General features: G+C 48.3%; 2 protein-coding genes across 3 annotated transcripts; both read right to left on the reverse strand.

The window, feature by feature from the left end:
• Positions 1-1,944: 1,944 nt before the first annotated feature.
• On the reverse strand, positions 1,945-16,439 carry LOC128278168 (uncharacterized). Of its 2 annotated transcripts, XM_053016836.1 has the most exons (6): positions 16,091-16,439; positions 5,375-5,518; positions 3,940-4,014; positions 3,713-3,873; positions 3,459-3,632; positions 1,945-3,381 (listed from the first exon to the last, which is right to left on the reverse strand). In XM_053016836.1, exons 2-6 carry the CDS (start codon positions 5,453-5,455, stop codon positions 1,956-1,958), a joined length of 1,917 nt encoding a protein of 638 aa, XP_052872796.1. In that variant the 5' UTR covers positions 5,456-5,518; positions 16,091-16,439; the 3' UTR covers positions 1,945-1,955. The 2 variants fall into 2 exon arrangements, with proteins under 2 accessions (XP_052872796.1, XP_052872797.1); XM_053016837.1 differs by lacking the exon at positions 5,375-5,518.
• Positions 16,440-19,858: 3,419 nt separating this feature from the next.
• Positions 19,859-21,150, reverse strand: LOC128278367 (sugar transporter SWEET1). Its single transcript, XM_053017088.1, has 5 exons — positions 20,854-21,150; positions 20,705-20,782; positions 20,413-20,639; positions 20,171-20,346; positions 19,859-20,099 (listed from the first exon to the last, which is right to left on the reverse strand). Exons 1-5 carry the CDS (start codon positions 20,928-20,930, stop codon positions 19,968-19,970), a joined length of 690 nt encoding a protein of 229 aa, XP_052873048.1. The 5' UTR covers positions 20,931-21,150; the 3' UTR covers positions 19,859-19,967.
• Between the last annotated feature and the right edge of the window lie 51 nt (positions 21,151-21,201).

Here is a 21,201-nt window from a genome sequence, read left to right on the forward strand (position 1 = left end):
AGCGCGGTTCAGAGAAGTGTTCGCAGCCAAAGTACACTATCACTCAGACACGAGACCCCCGGTACAGACAATCTCGTCATCAGAACCCTTTTGGCCCGCTCGGTGGACATAGGTCGATATGAAGTCGAAAAGCACTAACACCGGTTGCCTGACGATATCGGAAGAAATCGCGTCAAGTGTTCGTACATGCGTGGTGAACATGTGCCTCTAGAATGCATGGCACAAAGTGAAGTCATCTTTCAGTCCTAGTGAATGCAAGGTTCACGAAGGCGGCAAGAAATAAATAGCATATTGTTTAACGCGATTGTTTCTAAGGGAAAGACAATATTCACCGTAATTGGATCAGCAAAACAGTGCAGCTAATATAGAAACCAAAAACATTTGCATAGCACGTCAATTTTAAAGTTTGCGAAATTCTTTACAAAATGTTCGAGAAGAGCGAAAAAAAGTCAAGTTAAGACTTAAGCCAGATTGTAGTGATTTGAATTCTTTTTGTTTATCTATCTCTGAACTAATTTCTATTTGTAAATAATGAATTTCATTTCATTCGTCAACACGCCGAAGCTGTGAACTTTAGTTTTGCTTGCTTTTCGTGTTTTCTATCGAGTGTGTTATGCTTCGCAGGCTTCGGCTTATCGACCTTTTAAAGGCCATGTGAACTCAAGTCAGCTTTTGCCTCGGGCACCGTTCGACCTCCAGGGATACACACTTTGCTTTATGGCGTTCCTAGCACGCACATGTTGCCTCGTTGCTCGCCCTGTGCTGCTGAAACAAAGTAATCATGACTTTTAAAACCCTTTTTCCGAAACATGCGAAAATCTAAGCGATCACTTTGTATGTCATCGATTTACGACAGCTCATAATTTGCTTGTGGAAGGCAAATGTACGGTTGAAGTCGTTTCACTTCACACTAAAGCACATGTCCTCAGCGTGACTACCATTAATCGGAACTGACTGACTGACTTATACTTCCGGCCACTAGAGATGCCGGTCACCGCACAACTCTAACCTATACGGAAGTGGCAATGAACTTAACAGAAGCATGGGAAACATACCGTTCAATCTACGAAGGTCATCTGCGAAAGGTTCCCTAATGATCAAAGTTATTAGCTGCCCGGCGCGTCGTTGTGGGATATAACCCTAACCCTTGACCAAACCGGGAATACCACATAAGCTGAAAGCTCCAGAAACGCGTGACCAATTGGGGAAAATAGGTCAAATTTTTTCAACCGCCAAATGAGTATACCGCTTTCCCAATTCATGAGGTTTTCCAATCAGTCAACAATGAATCTCATTGAGCACTACAATATTTAGTAAACAATACAACATGTAATATTTAGTGCCATTCCAGAGCTTGCACAATGCTAAACAGTTAGTCACTCGGACGGATTTCCCAATATTTCAGATTATTCAGTTTACAAGCTTGTTCTCTTTGAACCTTCAGCAAATCGTAAAGTGTGGGAAAATGTAAAGAAATTCAATAACAAACATGAACAAAGTGGAAATGTGCCTTGATTGCTGCAATTTGCTGTACACAAGCATGGCCGAGAAACTCTACTTGTAATCTGACAGATAGGTGGCGCTGGCTGAGAGGTTCCTTTTCAAAAAACGAGCGGTTTGCGGTTTAAATTTGCAACGGGTTTTACAAGAACTCTGGCAGCGGATAGCAGAATTTATTTACATATCAATAAATTTGGAACCTTTTCTAGTATCTCAATTAAGTTTTACAGAATTCATAGTAAGAACGATACTTTCACAGTCGAAATATTTTCTTTCTTCGGCTGTTCCATTCGGATTAATTCACGAAACAATGCCTAAGCCAGCGGAACGGTTTTTACAATCGAACCAATATTTCACATAACTTTATTGCTATTCATGTTGCTTTAAATTGCTACTTCAACACAAAACCTCCCTCTTTTACAGAAAAAAAAATATAAATGATTTAGCGCTTTGCGTTAAATGTACTTTTGCCGGCCCAGCGACGCAGTCTGCATTGGCGCACTATTTTCGATGTACTGTGTCGTAGCAGTAGTGGCCGGATCGACCGTTTTGGTGCCGCTCTTGTGAGATCGTTTCATGCCTCGCTTTCTGTCGTGACCGTTCATCATCGCTTCCAGCACGATCCCGTCCACCGTTTGCAAACTTTGGGCGCGCTGCAGCGACAAACGGAGAGGCTTTTTTGGTGGTGCCGGTCTCACGGTGGACACTTTCAGCGACGGACCCGACGGTTCCGAGGCGTACTGCTCGTTAGTGTCACTTTCAAAGTCCAAACTCTTCACCGTTCGCATATCCGTTCCGCGGCGTCCATTCGTATCCAGTGTTCCGGCAGCTACCAGGCGCTTCCGTTCACCGTTCAAGTACTCCACGCTGCGGGTGTGGCTGCGGCTGTGGCTGTGCTGAAGGCGCCCCCGATCAGAATCGCTCTCCAAGTCGGTGGTGCTGCGCTGCAATTTAGCACCAAACTGAAGAAGATACTTCTCGCGCTCCAAACGCCGAGCTTCCCGTTCTCGCTTGTCGCGTTCCTTTCGGCTGTAGTACTGCGAAGCCACCAGCGAGTCGCTACCACCGTTGATGTTGACTTTGGACGATGAGAGTGAGTTTCTAAGATTGTACTTCATCACATCGCTACCGTTCGTGAGCTCCCCGTTGATTCGGTCACACTCCTTAATGATGGTGGTCGTCGTCACGTGTCCTGGGCTTTGGTTGCGTGACGACACCGACGACTTCTCGTCGATGTAGTTGTAGATGTGCGGTGGCGGCTGGGGCGTTTTACTTTCCGGTGGTGTCGATGGCGGTGACGTGATGCTGATAGAGGTAATGTGGGCACCGCCACCCCCATTGATGGCGAACCCGGGCCGGATCGCTCCGTTTTCCTTCGTAGCGAGCAGCTCCTTTACCTGTTCCTCCAAGTACGAGATGCGATGCTGCAGCCGAACGTTGTCAGCCTGCGATTGCTGGAGCTGCTGTTGGGACAGCAAAGCGGAAGACTTTCTGACACGAGCCACCACCATCTCGCTCTTCGTGTGGGTGCCGATGATACGTGCCAGCTCCTCCCGATTCCTTCCTCCGACGGCTTTCCCATTGATCTCGATGATTCGATCGCCCCGCTGAAGACTTTCCCCATCGAGCACCCAGTCGACCCAGAAGCCCGGCTGTTCGTTCCTGGGGCTCGCATTCCAGCGGCCAGTCGTGGCACGGACGGCCAGCAGGTTAAGGTTCACTCCCGATTGCAGCATTCCGTACAGAGTATTTGGTTCTTGCTTTGGTTTGTCCAGTCGTGCCTGCAAGGCACGTGCCTCCTCCACCAGCGAGAGCAATTGCAGTTCTTCCCTCCCGAGGGCATATTCCAACTCGGCCTGTCGTATTCGTACGTCGATGTTACTGTTGATTACGAAACGGGAAAGAAATAATCACCGATTAATTCACATCACCGCAAACTGCTAAATTAGCGCACTTACTCTGTCACATCGAGTTTTTCGAGTGCCGTCTTTAGGTTCTTGATCACATGTCGCTTCGTTTCGGAGTCTAGCTTCAGCTTCGACAATCGCTGCTCCGCGACCGGACGTTCCGCTTCATCCAACGGAGGTCCAGTGGGTCGGGGCAGTTTTCCCAGGCCCAGTTGCAGTCGTAAGCTGTTTGAGAGTGAAGTTGATTGTATTAAAAAGCCTTTCGAAGATTCACTTCCGTTTTACTTTCAACTAAGGGTAATTACTTTTGAATTACTGCTTCGCGATCTTGTAGAGCGGTGCGTAGTTCGCGACCCGGAGCCGATTCGGGCCGTGGGGAGGAACGCGCCGATAAAGATCCACCGAGTGAAGTGCCTTTTCTACGCCGAGGTGTACCGGCACAGAGGGAAACCTCGATATTGGCCATCTGGAAACGGGAGAGTCATAAGCTTTAAAGTTTTATGCTTTAATTTTTGTAACATTGAGGCCATACCTTCGCTTCCAGTGTTTCCAGCTGCGACATCTTGGGAGGAGATTGATGCGGTTTGTCTTGCGAAGGAAGCACGGTCTGGAATGTGGAGAACAAAGTAGAGTTAAAATCATCGCAGAGCCATAAATTGCACAGTTTATTTGTTTACATTCCCGCCGCCGTGTATCAGAGTCGTTAATCAACATTTGTGGTGTCAATCTCCCTTCTGTAATGTGTTTTCAAGATCACTCGATATTTTCTTATCTTTTTCCATTTACAGACCACAAACCACAGAGAACGCGGCTACCAGCCGCACATATTTATTACTCCGCGTGTCTGGCGTGTGTCCGCCGCCGCCGCGGGACCAGAAATTAGAATTCAATGTACACCAGGAATATCGTCGTTAACCGCCTGTGCGCCTCTAAGTGTGGCGTTGCGCAATGCAGGGCGTCCCTTTTAGCAATTCAAAGCAGCTGCTCCCAATGGCATAATACCGGGACGGGAGCGGCATACAAACGCACGCCGCCATCTTTCTGATAGCTTTTATAATGATTAGGCTTGGACTAACACAGCGGCGGCAAAAATGCTGGGCCTTTAAATTGTTCCAATGATTGTACTGTTACCATTCGCAGCACGTTGGCGGATCAGTCCCCCCTTAAACCCCTTTCAATTTTGCACTCTCCTTGACATACAACCCAACTTCCCATCATCTGGTTTTGTTATCGATATTTTGAGGGAGCTAAAAATGCCTCAGCCACCCCACCATCGCCGCGGAATCGATGGCTGATGGCAAGCGCCCTAACGTCAAAAGGCGCAACAATAGGCGCTTTCCAAATCATAAACCACATTTTCACTACCCCACGTCGGGGCTCGCCGCGAAATCCATTTCAAGCGCGGCCACCAGGCTGTGTTTTCATCTTGTTTTCATCTGCGGCTTAATTCATCGTTCCAGCAGTGTGCGCTCGCGCACGCGCAGATAATGTGTCAACCGCGCGGCCACTTTCCCTCGACCGGCCGGAATGTACATCAATCCATTTATTATCCTCTTAGTGCGCCAACCTCCATAATCAATCATTGACACATCCGGGAGTCCGGCTAGCCCTGGAACGGAGCAAAAACGCACGCGATCCGCATGTTCCGATGCCTGTTCGCGGACCCCCGTCAGCGGATGAATATGGATTTAATTGTGTCCCTGCCAGATGCCGGTTGCATTAGTGCGCGCCATCCGTTCGATTTCCTTTCCTTCAACCTCTACATCGCGTCGTCACGAGGGAAAAGTGCATTGATTCGAATAAATAACCCCTCAGTGGACCGGTTAACAGGCGTAAATTACTGCTCTGGCGGTTAGGCGAGTAAGAAAGAGATCATCATTAGGGACGTGTGTGTGTGTGTGTATGAGTCATGCTTGACCCCCGGACCCCGAGGACCGGCGATCATCGTCGTGCTGTATGCTACTTACCATCGAGGAGCAACGCTCATTGGGAAATGCTCTCGCAACGGTTGCTGACGATCGATTGATTCCGATTGCTCCGTATTCCATTACAACACCACCATCATTATGATCGATAGCAAAGGGCGGTTTGTGGGGCTTCAATTATTTAATCTAAAACGAAAAGAAGATCGAAAATGTTGATGATCGCTTCTTATAAGGCTACACAAGGCTACACACACAACTCTCTCTAGGGATCCATAGTTTCCAATTTAACCAGCACAACTAACTTATAAAATTTGTTCCCCTAGTGGTTCCTGATTTTTCTCAATAAAAATTAGAAAACATCCTTTTGCCATTGGGGTTCCATTTTCCATTCCGGGGGGCTGTTATGAAAACGGCGCACAAATCGATCGATCTTTTCTTAGACAAAACGTAACAGAAAACTACAAAGAAAACGATTGCGTATTGCTCGAAAAGCCACGAGGAAAAACATTTTCACAAATGCAGGCGCGCGCACAGCACATCATTGTATAATATGTAAATAAAAGTTCTGCGGCACAAAAAAACTCGTCGGCAACTCGCTTCGCGCCCAGCTAACGGGTCTCTGTCTCTCTCTGTCTATCTCTCTGTCGCTCTGTGTCTTCAATGCCCCATCCCCGTCCACACGAGGATTCCATCCTAACTACCCATCCGATGCGCTCCAGTTTGCACACAATTCTTCAAATTTGCCTCTTCCAAGCAGCAAAGCATTAACCCGCCCGCCTATACCTGTGTATGATATAATGTGGCTCAAATTGCTCCTCTTTTTGAATGGCCACCCCGGCCGGCCGGTGGCCACAACAATTGCTTGCGTTGGCGTTTCGTCATTCGCGGCCGAGGGCTGGATGGCGTGCCCAGGTGTCTGAGCAGCATAGGCCCCTCCGCCAAATAAGACATAACCGTCATGCAAAACGCAAGACACGCAACATCGCGCAGTAGAACACGCTGTGTGGTTAAGCCATGAGCAGCAGGTGATTACGCTGCTCATCACCCGGCCGCCGATCGAGAACAGCTCTGCGGCGACCACGTTGCTCCGGGAAAGGCTTCCCTAAAGGAGGAATCAACTGCTCCCAGCAATTATTATGGTACAACAACGTCCTTGATGGGTGCGCAACCTGAAGCCGGGGAGCAAATTGAGATCTTCGGCCACCGAAGAAAGTGCACGCGCAGTGTTCCGTGGTGGATACCTCTCAAAACATTCGGCACGGTCCGTTGACTTGGCGTTCGTTAGCTAGTTCGTCCCCCTCGGACAGTTTTCCTCACTTTCGCGAACCACCGACGGGTCGTCGCGTTTAGTGGTCGTTTAATTGACCTTTACTTTCAGCGCGAACCGCTACACAGGGTGGCGGCCCGAAGGCACCTTCGCGAGCCAGCCACCTTTTTCGGTAATGCGTTTATTTTATTATTTCAACTCCTTTTCCCTTGTGCGCCGGTTTTTTTTTAAGTTTTATTCCGCTTTTCATCGGTTATGCGCCACACGGGAGGACGGCCCGCGAACCGAACGAGAAACCCGACAACGGCTAGGAGTCCGCCGGGGGCCGGACCGGCTAAACGAAAGAGAAATTTTGCTGTACCGACTGACTGACTACCCCTATCGAAAGCATTCGGCTACGCGGGTTGCATTTTCTTTTCTCCTGCCCCGATGGGAACCAACTGTTGCTGACGGCATCGAAATATGACCACGACGGTGCCGACGGATAGCATCATCCCTCTAACGATGGCCGCCAGCTGCTGGAGGGGAAACGGTGATAATTTCTTTACGGCTGAGTTTATTGGAGTGCCATTCGCAAGATAGTTTAATTTGGACCTCCAAATCCCAAATGGCAACCGTAAAATTCGGCGAACAGTGTACCGTCTAATGGCGGAACCTTGCCGGTGAAGATGCGCACCAAGGGCACATGATCGGTCAGGCGATCTAGAACCATATTGCCATAATCGTCTGCACCTGGCCGTGTTTGTTGCCGTTAGTTACTTCCGACAGTCGAGCACATCCTTCGCACAGGGTCGCGCACACGCAGTTCCTGCGGGTGTCCCTTTGGGCCAGTCGCACTGTAATCTTTATCGACGGGAGATCTGCACCCAACCGTAGCGGCGATGGGGGTGATCGTACCTTCGTACTCAGAATCATCCGTTCGTGCTTCCTGCTTCTCGGTTCTCTCGGTTTGAAGTTCCATTTATGGCTCGTCGTGCCGACGGTTAGATGCGATCGCATTCTGGCGGGGTGGCCAGACCACACGAAGCTCATAAAATGCTGAATGCCCCGTTCTTGTCTGTGCCCACCGAACCGTATCGCCGCCGCCATGGAGAACGCTTCCTTGCGCTGCGCTGCGGGTTTCTTCCTCGGGTTATGTGTTATGAATGTTGGTTATCTGGTTCTTTCGGGGTACGGTTCTACGAGGGGCCCCACTTTTTGCGCTACAACATTATATTGCGCGCCCAGCGATCCCCAGCCTAGGAAGACGTCGTGCCCGGTGGCCGTGAAGAGCGAAGCGGCCGAGCGAACAATTCTTGGCGAGCCAACATAAAAGGCTCCATTCACGACGACATCCACTCCTCGCTACGGAAAGGTGGTTCCCGGACACGCAATTCTCCAATCAGCCAACCGGAGGATGCCGTGGCTTCGCGGTTGGTTTGACGACGGCTCACTACCAAGTGACAGGCCCCAGGGGTGTGTGCTTACAAATTCCCCCGGATTTTCCACGTTCTAATGGTTTGTAATGGTCGCCCGCCAAACCACACCCGCAGCGCGGTTTTAGGTGAGCGCGGTAAGACCCGCAAGGCCCACGCCGCCGCGACGGGTCGGAACTTTCGGAGCAGAATAATTGTGTGAAACCAACCCCGTCGTCGCGCCTCGGCGTGCCTTCTATTTGACATTGTACCAAGCCGCAGAGTGAGTGACACGGTCGATACTTCCCGGTTCTTTGGAACCAACAACAACGTTGATCGTGATTTTAGGCAAATAGGCACCGGTTTTTTTTTGGCACCGAGGAGCGGTAACCACAGCCCTGCCAGAAGAACTTCAAGCAGTTCGCTGTTGTAGCCGCCTTCGACAAACCAAAACATAACCCAGTTTGTTTTGGTTTTTTGTTCGTCCTCGGCGGCGGCGTAACACGAACGGTAACGGCATTTTTCGGCACATTTGTAACGTCCCTCAGCAAGCGCGGCGCTACACTCGGCCACTTTATGTTTGAGCATTTCCATCCGATCGTAACATAAATCATATTTTTGTTGCCGGCAGGGCCTTGGGGCGATTAATGAAGTTTCCACAGAGGCGTGGTTAGAGGCTAAAGACGCACGAGTTTATCTCCGCTATCAAACGGGGACCGAATCGGTGGTTTATGCAAATTTTGCGACCCTCAATTAGTGGTTCGACTTATCCATCGCATATCTGAGTAGGCAAAAGAATGCTTAAACAAGGTCTCAAAAAATGCTTTCCGTTTGGGCAGCGTTTCTCCAATAGTTGAGACACATAGATCCAAGAGTTACTAAAAGAGGCCACGGTTCGGTGGAAAGAAAATTCTAACATTCCGTGCCCCACCCGGCCACGAATCGAGCTCCACCATTACGAGCTGAAGTCATTGAAACTACCTTGAAAGAGGATTAGGAGGAGTTCTTAGGAAGCGGCCACGGCTACTGGAGGTGGTAATTAAAGTTTAGATTTACAATAATTGAATACGGTCCGGTAGGTAGACATAAAAATACGCCACCGTACCGTGAATCCATACTTCAACGGTCCAACACTTCAACAAATCCGTGTTCTCACCGATCCCAGACGGAGACGGATTAGAGTGGTGATTAATTTCCGCGGATTGAAACACCGCCAGTCTGAAACGACATCGACAAGTCGAACGCGCGAAACTGGTTCTACAAAAGTGTCTAATCACACGGCAGTTAACCGTCGGTTGGCTTCAAATCACTTAGCCGCGCCGCTCGGTTTACAGCGACGCATTCGAAAGAGGGGAAGCATTGAAAGGGAAATATAATTTTACAGAACGGATAAATTAAAGTATTGACAAGTTATTAGTGCCCATTCTGTTGTCCGGTCCGGTCCGGGCCACCACTCTAGGGTCTTCCCAGGTCCGAGATCACTCCTGTTAGCAACTGACCAGAGCACACCGCACGGAAAGGGCTGTTCTAACCTTCCGGTAGGTTCTCAACGGTTCCTCCCAAACAATTTCCCTCGGACACGCTTAATCTTTTCCAGCTCGCTCACAGCGATAAGAGCAGTTTGCTGCAGCCCTGCCCCGATAGCGATAAATTACGCCGAGGGCTAAGCCTAAGGTCTGTCCAGTCCACACGCCAGCGGAAACCCTGGGTGACCACCTCGGTGTGTGCTCCGACTTCGGTGATGCATGAACTTGACCACCAACTTGTCCACGGCGTAGCGGCGGTAGAGGCGGCGGTCGGTGGCAACGAAACACGCGAACACCATCATCACGGACCTCCACAACCAAAACGGTTACGCATGATTTCGTTCCTTCGTTTGTTCCTTCGGCAAATTTGTTGCATTGACCGCCGCCGCGCAGGGGTTGATAAACGCATCCTTCGCTATTTTGCACCCCAGGCCCACACGGCGTGCGCCTGGGGTCCTGCGCCGTGTGTGTGAAGAGGGACGCATAAGGGCCGGTCCGGTAAGGGCATTAACGCAGTGGACCGTGCCCAAGCCGAAGCCGGTGGCCGGCATGCGGCAGCGCAGCAGGCTGGTTCTTAGGGCTGGTTATAGAAATTAATTGTTGACCACCAGGCGGTGCGAGAGAGACGATTGCCAACGGCCACAACGCAATCGTTGCACTATGGTGCATCGTCACGCATCGGTGCATCGCGATGCCGGGGAACCGCCGATGGGAACCGCCGCAAATGACAAAATTATTCGGTGGTGACCGTACCCTGACTGATGCGGTGAGAAACCACCGCAGGGTTAGGGTGCCGCGTGTTTTCCGGATGATGAACGATCAGATTGTGCGAAAACGTGATTCGTGGCCACACTGGGTGGATGATGTGTTTCTTGTTTCATAGCGGGGGTTCGTTCGTGGCGAAGGAACACCGACGATATTGATGGCCGCTCCCAAAAATGAGTTGAGTCGAAATGGCGGCAGCATACCGGCAGCCAATAACAATGAGTCACTCTCGGCCTCCAGGAAGGAATCGGAATATTATAAATTTATACGTATTTATAAAACTGAAAGTCATGTTACTGGCGTTAAGGAATACCTAAAAGGCGGAACCAACTCGGCATGGACTTTCAAATGGCGTGAACCTCCGCAACCTCCGAATATACGAAAGTATACAATGTAGTAGAATAATCTTTGAATACTAACTTCACCCTATGAATTTGGCATGCGGGTACTGATCCTTTTACATTTTCGGAACAATCGGAACAATCCAAAAGCACTGTCCTTGATCGAGCGCAACGAGTCAAAGAAACTTCGAATGATCTTCGTTTTTCATCATTTGGAAATGCCCCATCAAATCCAAATGCACTGCACCGAATCACCGAATCAACTGTCAAAAGTTGGACCAGCTGTAATGTGTAATTGCCATCCTGCGCCCACAGCGTTGAGCCGTGAACCACAAAGCAACACCTCCTCGGCGGTATTTATTTGGTTAAGGTTAATTGACCTTAGCGCCCGCGGAGCAGAATCATATTTTAAGCCGCTCCCTAATGATCGAGGAATTCATGTTTTCTTGTGACAGATTTCATCTCAACCCACGAGGGACACTAAAGCTCGCAGTGCATGCCTGTGCCGGGTGCGACTGACGTAATGGAGGCGGTACTAATACGCGAGCGAAGGCGAACGTAGATTAAAACAAAGGCAGTTTAGGTTCGGACCGAACCCAACACAACGTTTGGTTGACACGGGAATGTTGTTTTTCAAAAATTAAAAATGAATCAACATGCGAGTTCGTGGACGTGATGTGAGACAACGAATTCCAACTACCAAACTGTTCAAACTTTTGGCATAGCTGCGATTGCGTTTCTCAACAACTCCGCATGCCGTTTGTGAGGAAGTTCACCGTTAGGCTGTCGGACCGATCCATCATCCGGAGATATTGGTGTGTTATCATTGCCGGTCGTCGGTGTGAATTCCTGGCACGCAACATGTTTGCGCAGCGAAGAGCAATAAATCAGAGATATGCTGGTGTCACGGATACCGCTCGCATGTCTGCCCTGCCCTGCAAGTTTTAAACGATTTTAATGATCTGAACATCACGCACATGCGGGGTACATGTAAACAATTGCAGCCAATCCAAAAACGTTGCGTTGACTCTGTGGGGTCTCTGCACAAACAGTGGAATGCGCGCGATACAGATACACGCAACAACGCCACCTGGTGCCCTGGGACTGTTCTCTTCACACCTCATAAAACAATGGGCAAAACAAACCTCCGGTCCCAACCATAACCGAGCCCCACAAGAGGAGCAGCAGAAATAAAAAACCCACACACACACGAGCGGACCACTTTTCGCCGCGCCATGAGCATAACAATGCCTGAAGGGTGAAGCAAACTACACGAACAGAAAACTAATCCGTCCCCATATCTGCGCGGCCACCCTTCGAGATCATGCCGCCTCCTCTCGCGGCCGATGATCACGGGCCTCTCTCGCCAACATTAATCTTCAAATTCCCCACGCAACAATAACTGTAATTATAAATGCAATTTACCGGCGCACGCGGAACGATTGCGGTACGGTGATGTGTGCAAGGGCGCTAGAGCTTCGCTTTGTTCGAGAGCTGCAGAGCCCCCAACAACGTGCCACAAAGATGAGAAAAAGGGCCCCACAACACATCCACGTCGACGCCGGTGACTCAACCGTTGCCCCAGCAGTCAGTGACATACCACAGACCTGCGGGGCGGTCTACAATCTGTGTCGCCTTCGCTTCCCTGCCCGATCCCGGTGATCCTAACCAATTACCCTATGCCTATCTGGATCAATTGGTCTGGCCTATTTAACAGCTCGAATAGATCGATGGAGGAGTCGCGCACCAAACGTGGCCTCCCGGATCATAAGTGCTTCGGCCCGTCGGCCTTTCTCTCGCGACTGGTTCCACCGTCCGAGTGACACTCGGTGGCGCGATTAAGTGCTCAAGGTTAAGCGCACCCGATGGCATCCGCCAGCCATCGATTATTACTCGTCGGACGTCTTCCGCCGTCTGTTTCACCACTTCCTGCCATTCAGCAGCAGCAGCAGCGCCATCGGTCTCCGGTCTGTTAGTGTGTCATTGCATATTTATTAGCTGCTGGAGGACAACGGCGGCGGCGTCGTGGAATCTCTAGAGCCCAAGAAGACCGGTTGAGCGATGGATTCCTGCCGATCCTCCTGCCGATGTGCTGGTGAGGGAGTCTCGGTCTCGGTATTGGCCGTTCATTGTGGTAGATGCTGGTTGCCGACGTCACTCTCCACGATGTGTCTCTGTATGCAAAGCGTACACCCGCAACACATGGTGGACAGCTTTGGCGAGACGTGTGTGCCGCCGTTTGCGCCATCGGGAATTGTTTTCTACACCAGACTCCGTTGCCAACATGCAGAAACATTATCTTAAGCTTCTGCTTTGAATCAACATTCACGCACGATTCGTAGGTTCGATCGTTTCGCACGAAATTCCAAGCCTAATCTCTAACCAAGGGTTTGGAGTGTTTTCGTTCACTTCAGCCAAGAGTCTAGAAGTAGAACACATGATGTCGAAAACCGCATAAAACATGTGCAATGGGTCACATCCACACCCAGACTATTTGCATTAAGCTAGCAAATATCGGGTGATGATCCATCAAGGATTAGGATTTTAAACTACCGATTACTTGACTATTAAAACGTCATACTTCATTCTGGAAATGGCAAACATTTAGTAAAAACTGTGACATTTACGAAATGAGACGCTATTTGCTGGCAGAAAATTGAGAAATGGAGAAAAAATATTTCCAAAGTGGTGATTCTTCAACTCAAACTGTACGAAATTTAAAAAGCCCTTTTCCACTCATCGTTGGTGATGTTAATAAGCAGAATTGTCGTTTTTGGGGTTCAGAAAACCCACACGTCGTGCAAGAGAAGCCAATGCACTCGCACCAGTGACTGTTTGGGGTGGATTTTGGTTGATTTGTTCTTCGGCGAAATTGAAGCTGCAAACATGGACGACACTTGGTTTCAACAGGGCGGCGCTCCGTATCGCGAAGGCCACAGCCACAATCGATATTTTGCGCCCCATCTTCGGAATTCAAACACCGCCACCATGGAGATGGACCACCATATGAAGGCCAGAGTCCAGTGTGTTTGTGAGCGTGAAGATTAAGCGGTACGACAACCTCAATTTAGTGTGTGAACAGTTTTCCCCAATTTCGTTTATTGCTATAACCCACCTACCATTGCGGTCATGTTATCGATTCAAATTTCCGTTAAACTGTTCCACTGTTGACCCATTGCGCACCATCTCTCAACGAGCTAAACACAGCGCTCCACTATGCCAATTTTCTCCCTGTTCCAAGAAACTCGGGAGCAGAGCCCACGATTGTTTGCTATCGGGGCAATTCCAACGATTAAAATCCCGCACATTGACAGAGTATGCCAGATGATCGCCAGCTTCCAGATTCTCCCGGCCGGCCCGGGTGGTCGTTGGGGTGGCCATAATGTTCGACAACTCGTGTTGCTCCCATCTCAGCGGGGGCCCAGAGCCCAGAGTGTTGGTAACAATAATTGTACATATGACCCAATTGTGGTCGATGATCAAATTACACTCTTCTCACGCGCAGCGCTATACGCTTGTCCGGCTCAATGCGCGATCGGCCGGTTCCGTTCATGGTCCGCGTGATCGGATTCAGTACGCAACGGAAATGTGTATTTTTCCATGTGTTTTCATTTTCGTCGTTTTTTTCCACGTTTTGTTATGCTCACACTCCTCTCGCGCGATCGTGTGATGATCGATACAATTCGAAAAAGAAAGTTCTCCTTCTTTCGGCGGCTGTGTTGATCGACGACCGTGTTGAAGCCTGGGGCGGCTCGTCGAGGTTTTTGTTTCGCCTCTCCCCTATCTCTGAGCATAACAACATCATCATAACGTTACATACCCGTCTCTCGTCATATCTCGGCTCACCGGACATAAACACTGGGCCAGCCAGCCGGGTCAGCTTCGTCAGTCCGATACGTTCGACTTTTTGTGTACATTACTTCCTTTTTTCCAGTGCCCGTTGTGTTTGTACGAGTTTTTCGATCATCCGTTCCGCCGGGATTCATCCTTCAGCCATCGGCGGCCACTTTCATTCCGTCATTAAGCTTAGTTTCACATTCTTGAACCAGGTCCAACGTCGGTTTTTGTGTTCCAACTCTATTTCGCTCTGTGCTGCTTGTGCTCAACAGAAACAAAACAGAATCGACGGGCAAAACATTGTAGCACTAGTGTTCCGGTTATCTGGCCAGGGCGGGATAAGGAGCATCAACGGGACGTGCACAAGCGCGAGTGGCCTCGGGCGGCTTTGGCGATATCGATGTTACCTGCGCAACGTGCCCGTAGGCTCCTGGCGGGCGAAAACATTTCCCAGTTCACAGCACAAGCCGAGTGGCCCGCGGCCTTAAAGAGTCGCGCTTTGTGTCGCTATTATGCTTACGCCGCTTGCGCACGAGATTGTCTGATTGCGCAACGCGCCGCGGATTCCATCTCATCAACCCCGACGAGCCGCGCCGTCCCGCCAGCCCCACAACTTTTCGACCTCGCAACACTTTTAATGTTGATGCCACACAATCTGCCGGATATTTGCGGAGCTGTTCCGCTGGCCAAATCCGCACTCGCCGTTGGCTTGGTGTGATGATGCTCGGCGTCCGGATGCTTTCCTTGGCGAGCCTTGTGAACCACAAACACGGCCCCCGGCAAACAATGCTAATCGCTGATGACACTTTTCGCCATGCGAAAACACAATAAACCATTTATCTGGCGCTCGGGGGACCATTTTAGGTTTACCGTCCATTACGGCGTGCCGCCGATGGAGGCCGATAATTTAATCATGGCAAAAGATATCGTTCGAAGTGTTGTTTTTACGATTAGCATATACCATTTAAAAGCCATAAACCACGTAATGGCGAATGAAACAACAACGGAGTCGAAAGGACCGTCCAAACTCCCAAATCAATCGTAACTGTAGTAAAGTTTAGTATCGCTAAAGTACAAATTTCGTTGCACAAACATCTTCAACAAGAAGATCTCTGTAAAAAGATTGTACAGAAAGACGTTAACTAGAGCAGCGATCAGCGAGGTTAACAAAGCGTGGTCGGAGAGCAACCTGCGTCCTTTTCTTGTGTTTGCAGCAGCGGAAAAACAATGGCAACACGGGCCAAAGTTCACACGAGTCCCGGAACAAACGGAAGGAAATCGCAAAACGCACCGCACCGTGGGGAGGACGTTAATGGCGTGAGAGAATGCAATTGAGTCAAATAAACGCCAACGGTGTGTTTTAAGTTCAACAGGCTCCGGACACACACACACATGGCGTCACGCACAAGCAGGCACGCCAAGGAACTTTGCTGATCGCCCTCCGCGCAACAAGGGTCACCGTGTGGCCGGAAGAGCGTGCTTGGCGTGAAACGAGAATAACGTCGAAGGAAACGAACGAAACGACAAAAGGAAGGGATCCCGAAACGCAGGCTTTCTCAGGACACCGCGAGAGTGTAAAAACGAATAGTTTATGCCCTCTAACCAAAACGATGTCTATTTTTACGTACCTCTTATGGCGTGCCCAGTTTACCGCGTGATATTGGAACGCACTATTTTCATTACTTTCGTTAGCGGATCAGGAACACTTCCAACTTCTGCTCACCATTTGAACTGTACACGGCACAAAATGCTGTTGTATTTTCCCACGTTGCATCGCAATGCGGCAATGGTTGAAACTGTGTGGTTTGCCGTTCTTTATTTGCTGCGTTTCGGACCTATTTGGACAAATAAATCCCACTTCTCGGGGCACACAAAACAAATAATAGCGTCCTTTGACAAAACACTCTACCGTTTGCACAAAGATTCGAACGCACAAACACGCAACTTCACTCTTCACTCTGCAACGGTTGAATTGAATTTTCGATCTCTTTCTCTGTCTTTCTGACTATCTGTAGTTTTCTGCATTCAACAAGGACTTACTTACTGTATTTAAAAAGTAAATAGGAGCCTGAGCAACATCGGTTATCAACCGTTCCGCGTGAAAATTTGTTTGAAACTTGAAATATCTCTTTAACCTTCTCTATCCTTCGATCCGACCGTGCGTTCCCGGGCTCTGGTTTTATGTTGGAGAGAGAGAGATAGCTGACGCTAGAGCGAGAAAGCGCGATTCCCGGCTCTTCGGCTTCGGCTTCGGGCCAACGAACGAACCGCGCGTTCGGGAGATTCAAATAAAAAAGCTAGTTTATTCAATCAAAAACACGTGTAAAAGATAGTAAATTTAGTACAAAAACTGACACAACAATTCCTCATCTATTGTTTTGAATAAATATCAAATTATTTATTTTTGTTTATTATATTATTTTTTTAATTGCTGCCTATCCTGAAATGTTCACCAATAATCCTTTTTCTTTCTTTCATTAATTTGTCTTTCGTCAAGCTGAAACAATGAATCCCTGGAACATGCCGTTGCATTTTGTTTCCTGTTTCCTGTTTTAGACCTCACATAACAGAAAATTTCAACTCTTCATCATTCCTTTTTACTTTTTAGTTTTGCGCGTCTTTTACATGTACGTTAGGCTAAAGTCACCAACGATTACCACAATCCCCGGCTGCGTCACTAAACCGGGATCAATCATTTGCGCACCCCAAACCCGCCACCGGAGTCACGTGCACCGGAAACGCGTTCGCGCTCAGCTTGCGTCCGTTTTTTTTACACCGCGACAATCGACACCAACGAAAAGTGCGCTTATCACCGATTGTTAGGGTTTTTACACTCGCACAAGGCGCATTGTGCAGCTCGTATTCATAGCACGGTCCTTCAAGTCCCGCAAAGGGCTAGGGTTGCGGAGTACTTTTCGTCCTTTTTTAACCCCTTTTTGTCCCTCGTCATACCAGACTGGCGGTGTTTCCTGTTGGCCTCGGCTTCGGCGCAGGACTAGCTGGCTTAGCGTTTGTGGTTGGTTTTGCTCGGGTTTCAAAACAAACATCCTGCTACTCCCGGCACGCCGGTGTGGTATTCATTATGTAAAAGCCCTTTCTTTTGCAACCCGCATGTTGAAAACTGTCGATTCGGTGAGGGTTTTTGGTGAAAAAGGTCTCCTTGCGCAACGGACCACGAAACCACGGGTGGCACTAAAATTTGGGATGATTTGTGAATTTTATCGCTCTATCGGGGCGAACTCTTTCAATACCAATAACAATTAGGATCGCATTTTACGCGTCAGGACGACACGTTGAAAATCGTGTACCAAATGTAAAACTCTTTAATTTATGTTTAAATCTTACAAAACAGGAAACGATGCAAGATGGTTAGTCTACCCCAAAGACCCTCGACCCTCGTAACGTGTTGCAACGAGAGCATAATTTTCGCTATGCCATAATACTGTTATCGCAAGATGCGCAAGTCCCATGCAAAGACGCGTTTCCAGCTATTGGGTTCCATTGTATCGCCGATCGGCTCAAACGATCGATTATGCGCCAGCACGGGTTTCCCATAAACATGAAAATGTTATGCAACAATTTGTTTGGTAATTTATAATCATAAAAATGTGTTCGATAGGAAAAAAGGGCTAAAAAGGTGTCTCTGGTCTATGTGTTTATATCGTAAAGAAGTAAAGCTTGTGAACATAACCCCGTCGGGGTGAAACGTGTTCCCAAAATCACCTTAACCTTCGCCCGAGTTTAAAAAGCGATAAATTTTAAAGACGCTAACGGAAACTGCACCGTAAGCTGCCCTAATCGCTTCGACAAAATAGGGGTGTTGTGGACGCTGAAGCGCAACTGTAACAGTTGCACAGACGAAACCAACCCGCAGCGGGGGAACGGGATCGGATGTGGTTCCCGTTTTAATCGACAAAACCAACGGAGAGAGAATGCATGCTGCCGCTGAATAAACAAACAAACAAACAAGTACCTTTGATTGCACGCATCCTGACGATTTTTATGCAAATGAGTGAATATTTTTCACTCCTGCATCGAGTTCCGGCCCCGAAGAGCAAAACGCGTCGGCTGCAGCAGCCAAGCAGAGCATTCGATTCCGGTTTGTCGCAACACATCAGCTGCATGCGCTTGCGTCAACTTTTAACTCAACCCCCAAAGGTGATCTGGGTGACGATGATGACGATAATCAACAGTTTCCACTCTCGAAAGCCCTTTTTTATGCAATGGAGGGGCAGAACTGCACCCGTTGCAGCTGGACCGACCGTCGGGTGAGTGATGCGCCTGTCGATCCGGCATTAACATTTCCGGGGAACTCAAAAAAAAAGTGATCAGCTTCAAGAAGTCATCTTTATGAATCAATCCGATACGAACAACGGGTCCCTCTGTCCGGCTCATCAATCAGAGTCGAAAAGGGCACGGAGCCACCGAATCGAGGGGTGCGTAAGGACTGTGAGTCCTTGCCCGGGCACACTTCACTACATTGACACGCATTGTTCCCCGGCGATCATAAAAATGTCCTGAACAGGCCGGGGACGGATTCTCGTTATTTCAGCATTTTATGACATTTTCTACAAGGTTTGCAATCAGACCATTGTTGCTGATTTTATCACTTCCAAAGTTATGCCTCAAAATATTGTGCATGGGGTGTTATCGAAATTCTTGGTAGAAGAAAGGCTGGGATGCAAAGAGTCAACACTCTGTAGTGAAGTAGTAAAAAGTGGTGATGAATTTATCTAACATCAGGATTTTTACAAAAAACATCAAAAACATTAAATATCGGGTATTGGCTGGTAACAAACTTCAGCCATATTTTCCGGTTTATCATCGGGTGCGAGCGTGCCGAATGAAAGAGCATCGATAGTGATAGCAAAAATGGTGTCAGAGGAAACTGTGATAAAGAAAAAAAATGTTGATATTATTCAACTTACGATCCCGTTCAAAACATAATCAGGTCAACGCTGTTATCAAGTTTTGCGATAACATGATACGATTGAATGAGTGAGTCGCTCAAGTTTCTGATATGCGTTACACAAATAAAGACATCACACAGACCACAGGGCAGACTAACAACGAATGGAAGGAATGAAGTAATCATTTTCATTACTTTAACCAACTAGAATTATATAGAAAATTTTGCACATCGCACCAACCGACCTTGGCCCGACTGTGAGGGGCTTGGCTAAGGGACCTACTGTAACTCTAAAGACTTGATTAGAGACTTTTCTTACCTTAGGAAAAAAAACAGAGACGAATACGAATTCAGTTGGGCAAATATGTACATTTAAAATACCTATTCACTGCGGTGTCACCGTCTGGCGATTGCACAGACCGTAGAACAAACAAAAATCGTTTTTTATCTTAGAAGAACGGACTGGGCCGTGTTCATAACACAAATATCGTTCTACGAATGAAATTTATTAACAATAACGCGACTGCGTTTCGATACTGTTAGTGGCCGTAACTAGAACTGGCCGATGCGTTATCCCACCCGTAACCCTTGCAATACTACAATACAGGATTCTCGGACACCAACGGAGAATACCGTGGGCCACTGCCAAGGGAAGCTTTCTTTTTAGGATAGATCACATAAAGTGTCAGCTGAATGCCCGCCAGTATACCTCCCAGTAGATTGGGAATCTGGGAAATTAAACAAAAATATATTTCAATGGATGAGTTCAAAAACGCGAGACGCTTACGAAAGAACTTACCTGAACGAATAGATCACTGATAAGTACACCGTATGCGGTCCAGAGCAGACACACGAAAAACGATGCAATGATGATCGGGAAAGGAAGACTATCTGTGTTTTGGGTACGAATCACGTGCGCCAGGGTGGCCAAAGGGGAGGCGAAGAATATCACTGCTAGACAACAGCACAGCAACCCTATTTAGTTTGGAAACGATTGATTAGAAAACAATTGAACTACGAACCGAGACGTTATGTTCTTACCTATCACTCGAATCGACCTTTCCGAGTCGGTCGAAAACGTGGTGTAAATCGTGGCGCTCAGAATAACACACGAGATGACCATGATCTGGCGCACCACTTGTCGCTTGTTGACGCAAAACAGAAAGAACACTACCGTGTAGATGAGGAATAGCGCCGAGCCAATAAAGTTCACCAGTATTAATGTGTCTTCCTTGGTTAGAACCCCATACTTGAGCCAGGTGAAGCAGCTACAATTAAAGAATTGATAACAGTAGAAAAGTCGCAATCGCGTGCAACGGACGTGGCAACTCACGATAAGAATCCGGATATGAATGGGAAGGCTGATTCGTCGCCGGTGGATTTTTTTAGGATGTATCTACGACAGATAATGCTACAAAAGGGCGAGTAATGTTCGTGTTTGAATCAGAGCTGGTTCCGAAATGCATTGTCTCCCACACTTACGTGCCCGTCAAAAACTGCATAACCGTTGCAACGGTGGCCATTCCGGCGAGGGTTCCTTTGGACCAGATTGCGTCCATTGTTGGTGGGCGATAGTTGTGCAACAAAGCCAAACGAGTCACACAGAAATACTATCCACGGGTTCTACACTCCATCGAACGAACTAATATTACTCGGCACGCAAGCAGTCATACCCTTGGCCCTGGAATGAGTGGAGTAGTGGAGTGTGATTTGAGCAATTTCAATTACGGGATGCAATTTGTTTATATGTAATCTGCTTATCAACAAAATAGCGAACGATTTACGTGTACTGCGTCGTAAAGAGGGCGCTGTTTTGACAGTTCCCATATG

This window comes from Anopheles cruzii, chromosome 2 (assembly GCF_943734635.1).
Source record: "Anopheles cruzii chromosome 2, idAnoCruzAS_RS32_06, whole genome shotgun sequence".
NCBI lineage: Eukaryota > Metazoa > Arthropoda > Insecta > Diptera > Culicidae > Anopheles > Anopheles cruzii.

Coding starts and splice junctions, on each gene's coding strand:
- LOC128278168 (XM_053016836.1), bottom strand. CDS start 5,455: ATGGAATACGGAGCAATCGGAATCAATCGATCGTCAGCAACCGTTGCG. Junction 3,874..3,939: donor TGGAAACACTGGAAGCGAAG/GTATGGCCTCAA, acceptor TCCCGTTTCCAG/ATGGCCAATATCGAGGTTTC. Junction 3,382..3,458: donor GAAAAACTCGATGTGACAGA/GTAAGTGCGCTA, acceptor CGTAATCAACAG/TAACATCGACGTACGAATAC.
- LOC128278367 (XM_053017088.1), bottom strand. CDS start 20,930: ATGGACGCAATCTGGTCCAAAGGAACCCTCGCCGGAATGGCCACCGTT. Junction 20,640..20,704: donor TTCATATCCGGATTCTTATC/GTGAGTTGCCAC, acceptor CTTTAATTGTAG/CTGCTTCACCTGGCTCAAGT. Junction 20,347..20,412: donor AAGGTCGATTCGAGTGATAG/GTAAGAACATAA, acceptor CAAACTAAATAG/GGTTGCTGTGCTGTTGTCTA.